The sequence below is a fragment of the Hippopotamus amphibius genome, chromosome 9 (genome assembly GCF_030028045.1).
Source record: "Hippopotamus amphibius kiboko isolate mHipAmp2 chromosome 9, mHipAmp2.hap2, whole genome shotgun sequence".
NCBI lineage: Eukaryota > Metazoa > Chordata > Mammalia > Artiodactyla > Hippopotamidae > Hippopotamus > Hippopotamus amphibius.
In genome coordinates, this window is record NC_080194.1 from 36,366,959 (window position 1) to 36,385,086 (window position 18,128).

Sequence of the window (18,128 nt, forward strand, 5' to 3'; positions counted from 1 at the left end):
CGTGAGGATGGGCTTCAAAGGCAGCTCAGGCCTGTGAGAAAGACGACAAAAGGAACCCAGGGCAACAGAAAGGACTCTCAGCTCTGTTCAGCCAAACAGAGAAGCTGGGAAAGGAGGACTCATTGCTGGAGAATGTGGTGCAGTGTCAGGACACGACACAGGGGACACAAATGCTCAAAGCCAATCCTGCGTCTGCAGTCTCTGAAAAGAATAACCCTGGTTATGGGGGGTGGCGGGGGCTGGGAGGTGGAAGTCCCAGGCAAGGAGCAGCAGATGGCTGACGGCCCAGCTGCCCTGAAACAGCACAGAGGCAGCACACCTGAGTGGGAAGAGCCCAGACTGTGAGTCAGACTGACTCCAGCAAAGCCCCTTCGGATCTCAGTTTTATTGTTTCTAAATAGAAAATAACAATTCCTGCCTCTGGCTTTGCACACAAGGACAGCACATAAACAGAGGCACAGAGAATGTCACACGGCCGAGTCTGGAGTGACATCAGTAACCATAAGATCAGTGCTTGGAGCAAGGAAGGCACGGGTCAGACCCCATCTACAATATCAGGCTCAAGTGTCTCCTGAGGAGACAGAAAAGGAACTTGAAGGGTTTGTGACCTGTGCACATGAGAAGAAGATTATAACTCAGAGAGGGCCTGAGAGACTCCAACTCTAGAGCTGTCAGGAGCAGCGGAGACGGACTCGTTCCGTGGACTCCACAGGGAGAGCCGATCAGCGGATTCTCATTCTAGGGAGTCCAGAGATGCATCTGACAGACGGAGCTGGAAAAGAGTAGAGAGTGCCTTACAGTGTCATGAGCTCTCAGTCACAGAAAGCAAGGGCCAGACGCCCACGCGAGGGGATGCTGCAGAAGGATCCTTGCACCTGAGGCTGAGAGCGCTGCTGGGTTTTTCAATCATGACTGATCAGCGCAGAAAGGATGAGAGCTGTCACACTCCTCTGCTTGTGTGCTGAGATCACAATATCCCCCTTCCCAGACATCAGATCTACTTTGCCTTGTCAAAGAGGAATTTCTCAGAGTCTATAAGATGGAGCAGATGATAAGAAATCCTATCCCACAGACAATGGAGATGAAAGCACAGGATCCAGCTGGGTGCACGGAAACAGAAAACGGGAGAGTAAGCTTTGTCTTTCCTCTCGCCTTCCTACGCCTTACAGTTAACATATTTTAAGGTTACCAAAGCTGTAACTTGCCAAATGAAAAGATTCTAGCAAACAGCGCAGCCTCACATAGACGTAAGGGACATGCGGTTAATGTACCTTGGGTTCTACCGCTGGGGAGAGCTGGTTCCCACCGACACACTATGGCATGGCAAGGAGGATTTCAGTTATGTGGAGAAAAAGAGACCTGCGTTAGTCACAGCAGCAGCTCGGGGCCACCTGCCTGCCTGAACCTGCAATGCTCACCCCCTCCCTCCCCATCTTCATGTCAGGTCATCATCTTCTGTGGAGGAAACACAGGTCACCATCCAACCTCATGGAGAGATGTCCCGGGCAGCTGCCAGCAGTCTGACCAGGTGAGCAAGAGGCACGTGACCATGGGAGCAAAGCCACTGCCAGCTCCACCTTCCTGGGTTTCCACTGTATCACCAAGGGGCCTGCTGCACTGCTGGACACCAAGGGATCTCTGCAGCAAGGTCACTGAAGGTGCTTTACAGGGCAGGACCCCTGCATCTTCAATGACCTCGCTGCCCAAGAACCGTGACCCTCTCCTCCAGCATGGGGGTCAACCAACCGGTCAAGGGTTACCCTCATATAAGGGGCCACAAAGCTTCCTCATGTCTTTCTAGACTCTTTAAAAAGCTTCCTCTCCAATCTTCTACTTTATCTCATAACCCACCCCCAGGGTCTCCTGTATCTACATTATGTCCTCATTCAAAATCTCTGCAACACTCCCAAGTACCCTAGAGAAATAGGGATCCTTGGATTCAGGATCTGAAGCCAGGATTCAGGATCTCCTCCAGCTCCATCTGACTCATGGCTCTGACCTTACCTCCCCCTGCTCTCCACCATCCCCCCAAACCTGCCTGTGCCCATCTCAGCATCTTCTCTCATCAACTCCAGGTACCATGTCCTGACTTGCCCTGCCTCTAGGATGCCTTGGGCCAGACCTGACTGGTTTACTCAAAATGTTCCTGTAATTCCTGCCTCCCCAGTGACCTGGTGAAATCCTCCATGAGGTAGGGACAGCACTTGGGCTGTGTATCCCAGCACTGTGCTGGGCACGAAGAAGTAACTCAGTCATCTTTGTGGACAGACTGATGGGCTGACCTTATCCACAGATTCACTTCTCAGGTCCTCGAGACTACAGGAGAGTTTTTTCTGAGCCCTGGAAAAACACAAAAGAAAGTCAGTAAGGAAACAGTTACTGGAGAAGGAGATATGTGGTATCATTCACGTAGAGGACACTTCAGATGTTTAACTGGTAGTCTACCTTGGGCTTAGGGTCAAGGTCAGGAAAAAACAACCAACCCTCTCATCATAACCATTACAACTAAGATGAGACTGGCCCACTTTGAGGATGACCTGGTCTGACAATGTGTTAGTGATGCATGAAAGCATCACTCAAATCCAAATCAAAAGCCCTTGGCATTCCTCAGAAAACTAGAATACACTCCATTCTGTTGCATCAATGGGAGCTACCTGTTGTGTGGTCATAAAAGAAGGCCAATGTCTGTGGAGTCAAAAGAGAGGAAAGGGGCCAATACTGCTTTATCTGTGAGTCTGAGAGTCATCCAGAGTGGGAGGTGGTGCCACCTCGGAGTGGAGAAGAGCACATCAGCCACAGCTCCAAAGCATCACCTGTTGGGATCCTCCATCCCTCTGCTCTGGCTTTGTGCACCCTGGCCAGTCTGCTTGGAGGAATTTGCTTTCTCGGGGGCTATTTTGCAGAGAAGAGCACCAACTGGGTAGAGAAGAGGCGACACCACCAGTGGTCACAAGGGTTACCTTGGGACAAGTCTCTTTGGCAGTGGTATTTCTCAACTCATATGAATAAATCAATATCTGTTAGTACATTAGTCTCTTGTGAGTCTGGTTAGTGTGAGTCACTCAGTGCTGACTTCCTCCCAAGTGAACTCATCAACCAAATTTCTCATTCTGCAAAGCCAAGGACTGGCCAGTTGCCCTCCTTGACACTGCCGTCTTCCTCTGAGGCTAAAGGCCCAGGGAACAATGGCTTTCTGGAAAATGGGGCTCTGAGTGCAGAGGCTCTGGAGCCTCAGTGCCCTTCTGGGGAAGAGCCCACCATGCTTGTGGCTGTCTTCCCCAGATACCTTGGCTGAAAGGCAGCCTGCTCTCGGCAGGAAGGCTCCAGATCCCCATTTCCTGGAAATGTGTTCTGAAGAGGTGACAAAGGGAACTAGAAATAGGTTCATTTTCGAGGGAATCAGCCAGGTGGCAGCCAAGTGACCCCACAGGCCAGCCCATGATAAGCTCATCCCTACGTGAAGCTTCCCCAAAGCAACTGCAGCAAATTCCCTGGGAGGAGAAATGCTCCTCCCTGGAGAACGTGGATTGTCACAGGGCTGGACTCCCTGGGAGCGGTAAGGACATCCCAAAGGGGCTGACGGGGATGACAGGCACACCTCACAAGATGCTCTGAGCTCCGAAGAACCACTGGAGGGCACGGGTGAGGTGCAGCCACCTCTTCTCTGAGACCCCAAGCCCGGGCCAAGTCTTTTCTCAGTAATAAGGACCCAGACCCTCAGCCTGTGGGAAGGGAAGCCCCTGTGTAGCCAGGGCAGGTAGACATGGTTCATGACTACTCCACCATTTGGGCCCTCGTGGCCACTGCTGGGGCCAAAAGGGAGGGGCAGGCGTGCCAGGACAGGGTGGCTGTGCTCACTGCCACGTCTGGAGCCCCGAGAGGGGCCTGAGAGCACAGTGGCTCCATGGAAATGCTTGGGCCCTCTACCTGGTTTCCAGTGATTTCTGCGGTAGCGGGGGTGGTCCCACCGTGGGAGAGCTACCTCTTGGAGACACCTGCGCCAGAAACAGAAGAGTCACTGGAGAGAATAGATACTGTTTGGAGACCACCCACCATCCTTTCCCCTTCCGTGGACAATTCCTCTTGGGGAGTTACATCTCCACCCCTGGGTATAGCCATGGTGGCTACAGCAATTCCAATGCCTTGCTTTTTTAAGATGCCAAGAAGGAAGATACATTGGACGAGATCAGGCATGTTCAGGGTGGTATGGCCATAGAGAAGGAGGAAGATATACTGAACAACCTTGGCCAACTTGCCTCTCCTTCTAGGGCCTAAGTTCACATCCTAGCAGTGGAGTCCTGACAAGTCAGTCCTAAGACCCGAATCCCTACTGTCCCTGCCCTTTCTGAGCTTGGTTCTTCAGCTTTTCCTTTCATTCAGTGAGCCACTGCACACCCTTTCAAATACATTCCTTGTTGGCGTAAGTTCACTAGAGTCAGTTTCTGCTTGCTATGAGCAACTCTGTAATTCATATAGTCAATCAACAAACATGAGCAGTGTCACCTATCTGCCAGGCCCTGTGCTGGGTCTGGGGCAAGCACTCCCCACATCAGGGAGGCAGGTAAGGTAGGTAAGTGAATTAGGATAAAAGATCAATGCAACATGTCCTTCTGGTACCAATACCTATAATATAATATGGTGTTAGAGGGGAGGGAGGGGATCCTTCTTCTTGGTGGGAAGGTTAGGAAGGCTTTAGAGGGGAGAACACTTGAGCTGAATCTCAAGAAATGAGAATGAGCTTAGCAAGAAGGCCAGAAAGGCAAGAGTATCATGGGTGGAATGAAAGTGAGCTAATGGTGGTAGGTAAGGATGCAACTTCATGTCTTTCCTGACTGCAAGAGCCGCCTCTTTTCTCTAGAGCCCAGTATCTTTGTGGTTGACTATAGAAAGAACCTTGGCATTATAGTACATACAGTTGTTAAAAGCCTGGGCTTTTGGGTTCAAGTCCAAGTTCCCCCATCTACTTGCTGGGTGACCTAGAGCAGATTACTTACCCTCTCTGAGCCTCAGCTGCAGCACAATAAAAGAAGAATCCCAATAGGGTGTCATGAGGAGCAAATGAGGTGAGTCATGCACAGTGCTCATCACAGGGACTACCCAGAGGTACTGGGTATCAGTTACTGCTGTTATTGCCAGCAATCTGGGATGCCTGCTCTGACTGCATAACTGGGCCACTGGGTGACACTTTTGCTCCTCCCTTAACGAAAAGGGTTGAGCTGGACTGCTGAGATCCTTTTTAGTGTGACCGTTCTGGAGTTTCAAGAAGCTTTTGGATCCCAGGCTGAAACCTCTTCTTCATCTGAGATGTGTATCTATGAATTTATTTGCCTATGTGTATCTAGACTAAGTCCAGAGAGATACATAGAGCTGGACCAAATTTTAAACAAGAAGAAAGGAAATCTGTATGCTGGTTGCAGGGGTGGGAGGGTGTCTGTGAATAGGAATGTATCGCTTCAAAAGTTCAGTCATCCCTCCAAACGAGCAAGGGGCATTCATTCATTACATATTTGTTGAATCCTACTGGGTATCAGGCATGATGGCAGATCCTGGAGAGGCAGTGGTAAATAAAACAAAGAACACCTTTGGTCTAAGCTTATACTCCAGAGAGGAAAGGCAAAAATAAACAAGGAAGCCAATTAAAGAAAACTCCTATCCTTGGAAGTCCAGTATCCACTATGCTGTACGCCCCAACCAGGACACGGGCCTGAGCCCTGGCTTCTCCCCACCCTCAGCGCTCTCCCCAAGGCCTCTGGGGCGACTCCATTGATTTGATTTTTTTTTTTTTTTTAACCTGTCAAGATTCACACCTGACAGGTACCTGACTAGATCCTCCCCCAAGCCCAGGGTAAGCTCCTGGGGCCTGCTGAAACCCCACGTCATGAATGGAGACACAGTACCTCTGGTTTAAACAGTTCTTCAGGGCCTTTATTTGCAGTGTTCCAGTTTCTGAAACCTCCCTCCAGTTCTTCCTCATTGATTGAGAGAGTTCTTTCTGAAGGCCCTGGAAGCATTAATGCAGAAGAGATAATTACTACCACGTGACTTGTTCAGACACCTATAATTGTACCACAAAATCCTAACATTGTTTCTCTTTCGTTAAGAAGGACAAAGAAACACATAAAGGGACATTAAAAGTGCAATTCAGAAGAGTCTTCAGGCATCTGAGCAAGGGCTTCCATGAGTATCATCTCGAGGTCAAAGCTCATGCAGGGAACTAACAGAAGTCCCCACCTCCCAATTATTCTTCTCCAACCTTTTCATTCCTTGGCCACAGGCAACCAGGCCCTGACCTGAGCCAAGATCCAAAAAGGATTAGAGAAAATAGGCCTGTGATGTGTCTGCAGGGCTGGCAGTGGCCCTGGGTGGTAACCAGTCAGCCACAACTCAAACTAGGGGTTGGCTTCTTCCCAAGACGAGGTAGCAGCTCAGCCTGCATGAGAGGTTCCTCAACACCCTCACAGCAGCCGTCTCCTGTGAAACACCCACTTCCTTGGGATCTGTGATGGGAGCCCAGGCTAACGGCATGACCAGCAAGGCAGGCAGCCAGGCACATGCCCCATGGTACCCGCAGAACACTAACGCTGCCTGAGTGTTGCATCCAGTCTGGGCAGCAAGTATGAAACACAAACAGCTCTCCCTGCCCTGTGACTTCCTGTAAGAACCCAGGTACCCAGCAACTCAAAGAAGGTTCCCTAAGTGTCCTGGCATCTGCTGGGGAAGCTTTTAGATTCTCCAGGAGGTGAACAAGCTCTAATCCCCGTTGAGGGTACTAAACTGACTTTGCACCCAGGTTTGACTGCACTCACTGCCTCTAAGAGGTAACCTGGAAAGATGCATAGGACTTCCAAGGCTGGGGACTCCCAATGGCTCAACTTGAAGGCTTTCTTTCTTGGCAATCTGGATAGTCCCTGGAAGTTCTGAACTGCCTGCCATTTGATAAAACTTCTGGAAATCGACACCTGCCAATTTCCCACCACCCAGAGCAGTATAACCAGCTCCGTTATCCAGCAGAGCATTTTTCCAAGTGAAGATGGGGACTCTTCTGGCAGCTATGCCCCTGGATTTAACACAGTAGAGATGGAATATCTTGGGGAGAAGATGGTAAGCTCCCCCGTGCTCTTACCTTGAGTCGCCATCACGATCTCCTGCATCCTTCGGTACTGGTTTAACAGCCCAGTAAGCTCCTCTATTCGACGGTCCTGTCACAGGACAAGATAGATTTCTATGTAAACACCACCACTGTCACCTGAGGTGATTTCATTTGGGGGCCCAGGCTATGTTCTGGGTACACTGAGAAGAAATGCTACATGGAACCTATAGAACATTCCAAAGGGAAACACAGTGTCCAGGCCCTGGTCCTCAGTGGTCTGCCCCCTGAGCAGCTGCAAGCACTCTTGCCTCTACCTGAAGGCTATGAGCCAGTCTCTAGTCATGAAATAGTCCCTGTTTGACACAGCCTTCAAGGGGCTCAAACATTTCCTGAAGGAGGAAACTCACTCTCTCCCTACCCTCATGGCACAGCCGCTGAAACCTGCCTCCTGGTCCGAGTATTGTCCTCTGGAGCTACGTGGGGGAAAAAAAAAAAGACTAAAATAAAGCTGTCATCAGATTTCAGAGTTGGATAAACTCAGGTATGACCCTGGCTCTGCTATGTGCTGTTACCTGACCGTGGGCAAAACTACATTAGCATTTTGAGTCTGTTTCCTTGACTGTAAAATGCAGGGTTGTGATCCTTAGAGCTGATGTTTTTGCAAGATAGGTACTCTCTAGATATGGAGGTGGCTATTTTATGATTATGCAGGGATTCAATGTGAAGAACAAAGAAGGCTAATGGGTCCGGCACCAGTTCTTTGATGGGTTTATCACCAGATCATGAACATGGGAGACTGGTGGACCATTCTTGAGTTTTGCTAAAAGTCTGAGCAGCAGCTATGACATTGGCAGTAACGTCAGTGGTATTTTTTCCCCCCTACACCAGCGTGAACAGACATGGCTTTATTCTGCCTTTGGGAGATTCCATTTAGGCAAAGCTCCCAGGCATCAAAGCCAAAATCAGATGGCTGAGCCGAATCTCTAGGAGGCAGAGGCTGTTCTCCTGACACTTTTCTGAGTCAGTGGCCTGATGGGCACAGCCCTGCCCAAAATATCAGAGACCAATAGAGACCAAACAGAACCAGGAATGTCAGTAGGGAAAGGACAGGGCTGTTCAACAGCCATCTTACCTTATCTTCATTGGCAACAAGCAAAGTTTCCATCCCCATTTTCAGACGTTGAATTTCTTGGTCTAAAAGAATTTAGGTGTAGAAAGAATTATTTACGTAAATGCAGACAACTATTCCCATGTGCTAAGATGCTAAGACTTTCCATGTGAATAAATTACATGTGGCTCCTTCTTTAAAGAGTGTCTGGCACAGAGTCAGTCTCATTAAATATCTGTTGGACTATTAAACAAATGAACCTAGTATTTTGTCTTCTCTTTATAGACATTTGTGTGGAAAAAGCAAAATGCCATTTACTCAACAGTGACACAGAGGAACCCCCAAATCTTTCACAACTGACATCCCACAAGAAAACAGACATTTATCCTTTATAACTTGAGTGGGCATGTACCTGGGCTGCTAACTAGTTTTAGAGAGAATCACACAGTCCCAAGGATTGTAGCAGAGGGGAATTTAAAACGAGGGAAAAAAAAGTCTACAGTTGAACGGAGACAGGGAAAGAATGATTATGTAGGAAGAGTCGGGTGCTTGGCTCATTTTGGAAGGGCACATTGGGAATTGACAACGGTGTTTAGCTGGATCTATAAATATATTAAAACAAACCCTACAGTTAAGGAAAACAATCTTAGTTCATCATAAACCTACAGAATTTCCCTGTGGGCCAAGGGATCTTTGTCAGTCTGTGGTGGACGACACATTGCCTTCTCTCACTACGGACCCAACAGGGACTCTCTTTAATTCTTCGCAAACTAGTCTGTAGAGTCAGGTCAAAGGCCAAAGCCTAAAGGAGCTGGGGGTCACTGTGCCAAATATGTTAAGGTCTGGGAATTAGCACATAGGTAGTTTTTCCAAACAAAGCCCTACAACCAACCTGGGTACTACAGAGAATAGGGATGTCTATGTAAGAAAAATATAGGAGACAAGGGGACAAAAGTATATATAAGCAGCCCATCTCCTTCTGAGATGCTTGCTACATCCAACAAGCATAGGAAGAATGGATTTATGAACTTGGTGTAAATAGTTGTAGGGACTCATTTTCAGAGGAAGGTGCAGAGTGCTGCCCATTACCTTAGGCTCCTGGCGGCTAAAGATTGACGTTGCAGCTCAGTTTGTGGAGGGGAGGGCAGTAAGCTCCAGATGAAGACTGGCAAACCTTGATGCTTTGGGCACCAACCTGATCAAGGCCCCAAGGACCACCTCCGGGAGATACCCGATGATGGAAGGGGGTAGGGCCTGGAAGGCATGGCCTGTGGGGAGCATGGAGTGCAGGGGGAAGCCTGCCTTGCCCAGAAGTCATGGCCTGGGGAGCTCTCTATGCAAGTTTAGCATCACAGACAGCCTAGAGTATCTCAGAGGTCTCCAGCCACCACATTAGGCCGTGGCTGGTAGGCAACACACTCAACGGCTTGAGAAGACACTGAGAAAGGCTGGTGGAGGGATGAGTATATCGGTCACTAATTTCCTTCTCCAGCCTAAGCCATTGTTTCTGGGCTGCACAGCTTCCCCACCCCAGCCAGGGATCCAAGCTAAGTGGTGCTGAGGCCCAGATTCGGCTCCGTAATGGGGCAAATTCACAGGGCTACATGACCTCCTCCAGCATCACTCTGCAGCCTGGGGGCAAGAGGAGAAGCTGGAAGGTGTGTGATCATTTTGTATACAAGGCAAATAGCTGTAAATATCAAATACGCATTAAGAGTATTTGAGTATTTAGCCTCTATTTTCAATCAGCAAGACTTGAACTCCTCAGGGACCATTCACCATCCTTTCACTTATCCAATAAATATTTCTTAGCAGCCATGGGCTGAATGCCGTGCGAAGCTCTGTGCATATGGTCTCAAATAAGACAGACACCATCACTGCCCCAGGAGGATGACAGTCTATACAAGGAGACCTTGCAAAATACAACACTGATCAATTATAAGTACTATGAAGGAAAAAAAAGAAATGCTGAGTTTGAGAAAAACGGGGGCACCTACTTGAGGTAGGATGGCCAGGAAAGGTCTTCCTGAGAGGTAACATTTAAGTTGAGATCCAAAGAATGAGAAATAATGGATTTGTTTCTGTAACCTCAGGCCCTTATGTGCGTATCAGGCAGGGATCCACGCAATGACTAAATGAATTGCTAAAGCCTCTTCTTTGGTGATGACATAAAGACAAGTCCTTTCAATTAAGGGAAAGAGTAAAAGCTCCAGAAGTAGCTGCACAGAGAGCTTCAACAGACAGAGTGCATCTGAGCAAAGCCTTCAGAGCTGAGCCCTCCTAATAGCAGAGAGTTTCGTGGCAATGACTCCACCATAGAGCTGGGCTTTATAGGCCCACGTGTGCACACACGAACACACACACACACACGTATGTGCACACGGTATGCCTCCTCATATGGTGGCACACGTGCCCTCTCATAAGAGAGGGTCCAGGGCCCAAGGGCAACTGCATCTGTCACAGCCAAGCCAGTTACCTTTCTCTGCATGGTCACTGTGCAGTGCTGCCGTCCGCGAGAGCTGACTGTGCAGACGCTCAATTTCTGCGTCCTTCAGGGCCACCTGCTCTTGCAGCTGGGCGACCTCAGCCTGGAAGAGAAAAAGGCATCCTATCAGCTCAGAGGGACTACCAGACCATGACAAAGTACCTCAAGTCAGAGCCCAGGGCCAGTGGGTCCTAGGACCTGCTAGGAAGTTAGGAGCAAAGCTGCCAGAGGTGAGCAGTTAGAGGTGCTCACTGCCCTCCCCACCAGGTAGAGCTCTGCGGAATGAACGCACTCTTCCTGGCCATTCTGGACATGCCCACGGCTCTGGCCATCCACCTGCTCTTTCTCCTGCATCCTCCTGCCTGACCAGGCTCTTTCCCTCCCATGCCTTTGCAGCCCTAACAGGTGCAATGAGGCCTGAGGAGGTGGGAACGTGTACAACAGGAGGGCTGCCCTTGGTCCAAAGATGGATATTCTCTTTCTGGACATGATCTTCCTTTTCCCAAAATATTCTGGAGTAGCGTGTATGTAAACCACTGTAGCAAGGATGTACATCTTTCATCTTTCCACCCCATACAGGAAATACGTTGGGAATCATATCACTACTAGTAGACAGTGAGTGAGCCAAGAGTCCCCTCCCTCAAACTCTCCCCCACGGAATGCACAGCCACCGCCTCTGCCCAACCGCAGACACCTATGCTCATTCCCCAGATGACATTACACACAAGCATTCAGGTGTGCTGAATGGACATACTTTTGTAAATCAAACATGTAAGTACAACACAGGTGCATACACACATTCATAGGGGCAGCTGAGCTGGGTGGTTCCTAACTAAGTCTCTACTAGGTACAGCAGATTACATTTCACACAAAATAGCAGATGAGGTTGTCCCTGTCTTCCCACACTCATTAGAAGCTCAGAACTGGGTAGGTCCCATCCTGAGAGGCACACTGGCTTTGGAGTTAAACTTGGATACTCTCATTTCCTAGTTGGGTAGGTGGTTTAACATTTCTGAGCCTTGGTTCATCTATAAAACCAGGAAAATAGCATTTAGCTCACGGGGCTGTAGTGAGGAGTAAATACGATAATGGTTACGAAAATCTTAGCCTCATGCTTGGTAGATAGTAAGTCCTCAATAAATGCTACTTCTGTTGCTGCTCTCATCCTATTCGTTCTCTTATGGATAACTAGCAAGTTCTCTGAGTATCAAACCAGACTAAGAAAGATGAGGGACGTCCCTGGTGGCGAGTGGTTAAGAATCCACCTGCCAATGCAGCAGACATGGGTTCGATCCCTCGTCTGGGAAGGTGCCACATGCCATGGAGCAACTAAGCCCGTGCACCACAACTACTGAGCCTGTGCTCTAGAGCCCACAAGCCAGAACTACTTAGCCTTCGTGCTGCAACTACTGAACCCTGCACGCCTAGAGCCTATGCTCCGCAACAAGAGAAGTCATCACAACAAGAAGCCCAGGCACTGCAATGAAGAGCCGCCCCCACTAGCTGCAACTAGAGAAAGCCCGTGCGCAGCAACAAAGACCCAAAGCAGCCCATAAATAAATAAGTAAATAAATAAATAAAATTTCCTATGCTGGCAAATTCTATTTTTTTAAAAAAGGGGTGGGGTGAGGTGGTAAAAACTGATTCCCAGCCAGTTAACGGCACACATAGCAAAAGTTTCTCCTCTGGGCACCCCCTCCCCATGTGGTACCCCAATCCCACCTTTATTCTGCCAGGTTATGGTATGGGCTTGTGCCTTCCTGAGGTCATTTTTGAACAAGTCAGGTAACCAAATGAGCACTGGCCCTATTGGTGCCTGTGTTCATGTGTTGAGCGCCCACGCTCCATCGGCCCCGTGCTCACTGCATTCTCACATCAGCCCTCACAGAAAACCATGGGATGAGGCACTACCCCTGCAAGTCACTGGGGAGAACACAGGGGTAGTGAAGGATTCAAATCCCAAGTCACAGAACCAGGCCAGGATGCAAGCCCTGCCTGCTCCAAAGCCAGGGCTCTCCCAGCCCAGCCTGTCCGCTGCTGAGTTAGTAGCACGACGAGGGCTCCTCTTACGGGCAGCGGGCTTTCTAAGCCCACCTCAGGGGTTCTGGACAAACCTTCCTTAACATCCCCAAAATGGGACCATGTAAAAACAAAGAGGTGGCAAGGGGTGGGTTTCCTTCCCCCTAAGTCCCCCCAGAGCACTGTCCCTTTGCTTGGTTTCCATCCACAGAGGCCAGAAAGCCGAGTCTAGCTGTGCCAAACGGCTTGTGGAGACTTGCAGCCGCGGGCAGCTTTTCACAGTTAACCCAGGGCCTTGGAGCCCACGGGCTTACGATTCATGATGACAACGGCTTCTGAAAGTATTAGCCTTGGGACTCAATCCAAATGCCTCTCATTTCTACAAGGGCCAGAATATTCTTGGAAGATATTCTCTTCACTTTTCTTGTACCTTCCATACCCATTTCTCCCCTTCTTTGCAAACAGGGTGAGAGCTGGTCTCTGTTAGGAATCTGGATGCCTGATTCTTGTCTGTGGGCCCCACAGTGCACAGCAGTGATGGGGACCTATCAAGGCAGAGCCTAGGCTCTTCCCTCTGAAGCCTGCCTCTGAGAGGGGTCATTTATTTACAACTCTACAGACCAATTGGCTGGGCCCAACCTCCCATGTGCCAATTTCCACAGAATAGGCCAGAAATGACAGGTGCTCTCTTACACTTAGAAAGGTATCTGTCCCTCAGCTGGGACGTCTACAACAGCCCAGAGGCCCTGCACCTGACCATGGGAAAAGGTATGCTAGTGCCATGGCCACAGAGGCTGGAGCTGTGTGGCAAGAGGTCTGGGAAAAAGCCATACAGACTGGCACCAGGCAGAGATGGGAGCTCTTCCACCCTGCAGGTGCTGAGCCTTATTAAACCCAGGGACCCCTGCCCTACCCCCACTGCACTGAAAGATGAATCACATTTACGGGCTGAAAAGCTTTACACAGAAAATGGAAGAACTTTCAAAAACAAGGCAGGTTTCAACTGCAGGAAATTAGGATGACAGAGGGAAAAGAGTGTGAGTTTTGGAATGTCACAGATCCAGATGGGAATCTCACCTTGGCCTGAGCCTCAGCTTCCTTACCAGGAAAACGAGGATAATAAATCAGTAGACCTCATTGGGTTATTTTATGGACTAAATGAGAAAATGTGTGCAAAGGGCTTGACACATTCTGCACATAGGAGAGGCTCCAGACCTGGTGACTATTAAATAACACATAGTATCTCAAAAGTCTACCTGCCAAGGCAAAGCGCTTAGGTGATTTAAACGAGTTGTTCGGTTTTATAATAGAAGGTGGTGTGTACGACTCGAAAGATTTCACCGAAACAGGACTCGTTTGAGAGGATCACAGTGATGGGAAGGTACTGAGCTATTAGAGAAGCAGGGCTCCTAGAACTGGGGACTGGGAAGCACAGTGCACACAAGGGGACACAGATAAAAACAGAGCAGTAGATGAATTAACAGATTGTCTAGCGCTGGTGCAGACTAGCTGTTAAGATCTTAGGAAAGTTACCTAACTACTCTGTGCCTCAGTTTCCTCATGTGTAAAATAGTTAAGAAAATTATTTACATTTATGCAATAGAATATTATATAGACATCAACATCATGTTCGGAGTTTTCTTTTAATAGCTTGGTATAAAAGTGTGCATGAATTATCAACACCACAAATTGAGAGAGAGAGAGAGAGAAACCCCAAAGAGAGAAATGCCTTGAAGGAAATATTAATAGTGGTAGCTCCTGGGTGGTATACGAGTGATTTTTATTGCTTTAAATTTTTGTGGTTTAACATTATCTATAATGGGACTTCTCTGGTGGCACAGTGGTTAAGAATCTGCCTGCCAATGCAGGGGACACTGGTTTGATCCCTGGTCTGGGAAGTTGTGGCACAGCTAAGCCCCGGTGCCACAATTACTGAGCCTGTGCTTTAGAGCCTGTGAGCCACAACGACTGAGCCCATGTGTCACAACTACTGAAGCCCATGAGCCTACAGCCCATGCTCCACAACAAGAGAAGCCACTGCACTGAGAAGCCCGTGCACCACAACGAAGTGTAGCCCCCACTCGCCACAACTAGAGAAAGCCCAGGCACAGCAACAAAGACCCAACACAGCCAAAAATAAAAAATAAATAAATAAAAAATAAATACATTTATTTTAAAAATAAAAGTATCTATAATGATTATTATTGTTTTTATAATCATTTAAGGTTATAGAAAAAAATAAAACAAAGTACAAGCTAGATGTTAAGAAAACTCTAAGAAGTAGAGATGAAAATGCCTACAGGACCCTCTGGTAACACCTGTGCGTGGCGCTGCAGAGCTCTTAGTGGAGAGGCAGGTGTGCACCCACCCACCGGAGGGAGCCTGGCCAGCTCCTCAGGCAGGAAAGCTGCTTCAGGGTTTTAAAGCTTCCCTCCCTCAACCCCAGAGCACCCCTCCTCTACCTCCATGGAAGTCTAACTGTATTTTAATATGAAATTTCCTAATGCTTGAGTGACAGCTAATTTGACATTTTAAAATCAATGTTCTGGCCAAAATAATAAATGTGTGGGCTGAATCCATTTCAACTATTAGAGGAAATGAAGGAGGACACTATTAGAGGAAACAAAGGAGGGAGGGATAAAATTTATTTCACAAGAGAATGTATCGCTGGTGTCCTTTAAACAGCAAGCTCCTCTGTTCCATAGAAACATGATTTGGTTAAAAAAAAATTACAAATATATATTTTTAGGAATTGCTAAAAATAAAGCATGCCTCTTTTTAGAAACTGATTGTTAGAGGGACTGCTAATTTAAAATGACGCAGCCAAGAATAACGCTGGCATTCATCTGCCCAAGGACTCATCACTCATTCACAGAGGCCCTGCTTGGCCCAGTGTCAGCCTGGGGGTGCCATGGGACCCAGAGAGAGGAAGGAGACTTGGTGACCTCAGCAGCTCATAATCTCGTGGGCTTTCCCCAGGAGAAGAGCCCTCCTGGATTGAATCTGTATGCTTACACCATCTGGGCACTGTCGCGTGTGCACACAGTGGGGTCGATTCCCATTTCTCAAGCTTAGGCTACTGCACCCCCCAGGCTTGGACACAGGCCCTCCCCACTGAGCCTCAAAGCCTCTCCATAAACATCAGGGCTGCCTTTTACCTTGGTGGCCTTCAGTTTCCATTCATACTGATTCCGTTCATTTTCCAACTCTTCCACCTTGATTTTGAGGTGCCGGAGCTCCTGCAGTAACTCCTAGAAAGGAGAGGAAGAAAGAGTTCTGATGATTAAAGAGCAGGCTGGTCCTAGGATCTACAATCCTGGGGAAGCACATGCACAGAGGATGACAAGACAGGAGTGACCACATCCGGCTCCACACTGCAGCTCCAATCTTTAAAAACAGTCCTCGTTTCAGGAAAAGCTGTGTGCCCGTAACAAAACAAAGGCCAGGGAGTTCCAGACATAAGGAAGAGAAAACTTTCTCCTTCTTTTCAGAACCTGTTCTCCCCGCTCCTTTCTGACATCTGTGTTCCCCACAGGGTGTGCTCAAATCATGCACATATGTGTAGGGGGCAGGACAGGTAGGATTTGGGAGCAAGAGAAACAGAGATGCAGAAACGAGGCAGCGTGTTACAGACAAAGTAGCAGGAAGCAGGCGAATAGGGAGCACCTCTCTGTGCTGGGGGTCGAGGAACCCAGGGGAGGGGTCAGTGTTTCTGCAGGGCTTCACAGAGGAAGTGACAGCCAGGAGGAAAGAAACAAAACCCTAAAGGACAAATGCTAAGTGTGAAATGTAGAGGCGCTCTGGGTGTTCCAGTTTAGAGGAGGGGGCTGGCTTGAAGAAGGAGGGAGGGAGGGAGGGAGGAGGCGTCCAGGGAGAAGGCAGGCAGCCTGCTGGGCTGGAGCAGAGGATGGGCAGCTTTCAGTGGGAGATGAAGCCGGGAAGATAAGGTGGGGCCTTCCTGTGAAGGCTTTTGGATGAGAATATAAGGAGCTCTGAGGCCATTCTTTAGGTAGGAGGGAACCACTGAAGGTTGTGAAGTGGGGAAGTGATATTTAAACAACTTGCCAATGGTGGAACTGGAAATCAGGCCTGTTATCTTCTGACCCAGGGCCCCTGCTTCCTAAAGACCCCTTTAGTAAAGACACAAATGAGCACCCTTGTCCCAAACCTAGGTTCTTTTAACAGACAAATGGTCCTGCTGACTGGTTTCTATCAGAAAAATCAGGGTAAGAGTTGATGACTTCCATAGGCTTTCTGAACGCCAGATCCACATAACAAACTCCCCACAACACCTGCACACGTGTGGCACATCAGCCTCTTATGACTGTCACGGCCCAAGTGGAACTCTTAATTCCCCCACTTAACTCCCTGCCTCACTACATGGCATCTCCACCCTGTGCCAGAAACCTGGGCTCCACCCTTGGCATCTCCTGTCCCCCCCCGCACCCCACATACGTAATTCATCCCCAAGCCTTTAAGTTCTACCTTCAAGGAAATCACCTGAATCTCCCATTTCTCTCCAACCCTACCATCACTATTCTGATCTCGCAATTAGTGCTGACAGCCTGGACAGCCTCTCCACTGGTTGGTCCTCTGGCATCTCGCCCTTCTTGAATCCACTGACCCCTGTGGCATCCAGGGGAACAATATGGTTAGAGCACAGATCTGATCCTGGCCCTCCCCTGCTCCTCAGAGCTCGTGAACTTTAACCTATGACCAACACTGCCTGGCCTGACCCCGCATCCCGCCTGCCTCTTGTATTATTGTCTCTCCCCAGTTATGCTCCAGCCATGTCGGATACTTTTTAGTTCCTCTTCCTGACTTGGGCCCTCACACGTGCCGCTCCCTCTGTCTGCAACTGTCTGCCAGGTTTATACCTGAGCAAAGTTATCCCAACCTCTGCACTTCATCAGGTCTCTCCGCTACACTCTCTTACGGCATCTGTATAATCTCTTACATCATTTGCAATTAAACATTTACTGGCGTGATTGCTGATGGCTCGTTCTCCTCCTCTACTGTGAACGCCATGAGCTTTGCTAACTCCTGGCACATAGGCAAGGTATGAATTACTTCTTGATGAACAAACACATGCAATTCAAGCCACCATTTAACTGGCCTGGAGCTCTCTGCATTCTGAGACAAGCCACCAGAAAGTTACACTGCTTGCACTTGGATTTTGTAGAGATATTTACTAAGATTTTCTTATAACTGAGGTGAACCTTTGTTGATGCCCTTTTCAAAAAATATCTTCCAGGCTAAGATTATTGCCTCCGTGATCCACAACGTTAGACTTTAAGGCCCGTTGTGACTTGTGGCAGATCCAAGATCATCTTCTGAGAACATTTCTGGGCCTGCCTGAGGGGATGCCAGGGCTGCTGATGGCAGAACTGAAAGTGTGCAGGTTACTGCTGCGGAGTTGCCACTGT

At 48.7% G+C, this 18,128-nt stretch overlaps 1 protein-coding gene across 17 annotated transcripts in view; it reads right to left on the reverse strand.

Annotated features, from left to right (window-relative positions):
• PPFIBP2 (PPFIA binding protein 2) overlaps positions 1 to 18,128 on the reverse strand; it is a 145,713-nt gene that overhangs the window by 20,823 nt on the left and 106,762 nt on the right. For all 17 annotated transcript variants that reach the window (XM_057748917.1, XM_057748908.1, XM_057748906.1 and 14 more), the window contains 8 exons: positions 15,861 to 15,953; positions 10,675 to 10,786; positions 8,223 to 8,284; positions 7,124 to 7,199; positions 5,898 to 6,001; positions 3,928 to 3,995; positions 2,283 to 2,340; positions 1,272 to 1,313 (listed from right to left, as the gene is read on the reverse strand). In XM_057748917.1, coding sequence (XP_057604900.1) covers positions 1,272 to 1,313; positions 2,283 to 2,340; positions 3,928 to 3,995; positions 5,898 to 6,001; positions 7,124 to 7,199; positions 8,223 to 8,284; positions 10,675 to 10,786; positions 15,861 to 15,953 — 615 coding nt within the window. The remainder of the gene's footprint in view (positions 1 to 1,271; positions 1,314 to 2,282; positions 2,341 to 3,927; positions 3,996 to 5,897; positions 6,002 to 7,123; positions 7,200 to 8,222; positions 8,285 to 10,674; positions 10,787 to 15,860; positions 15,954 to 18,128) is intronic.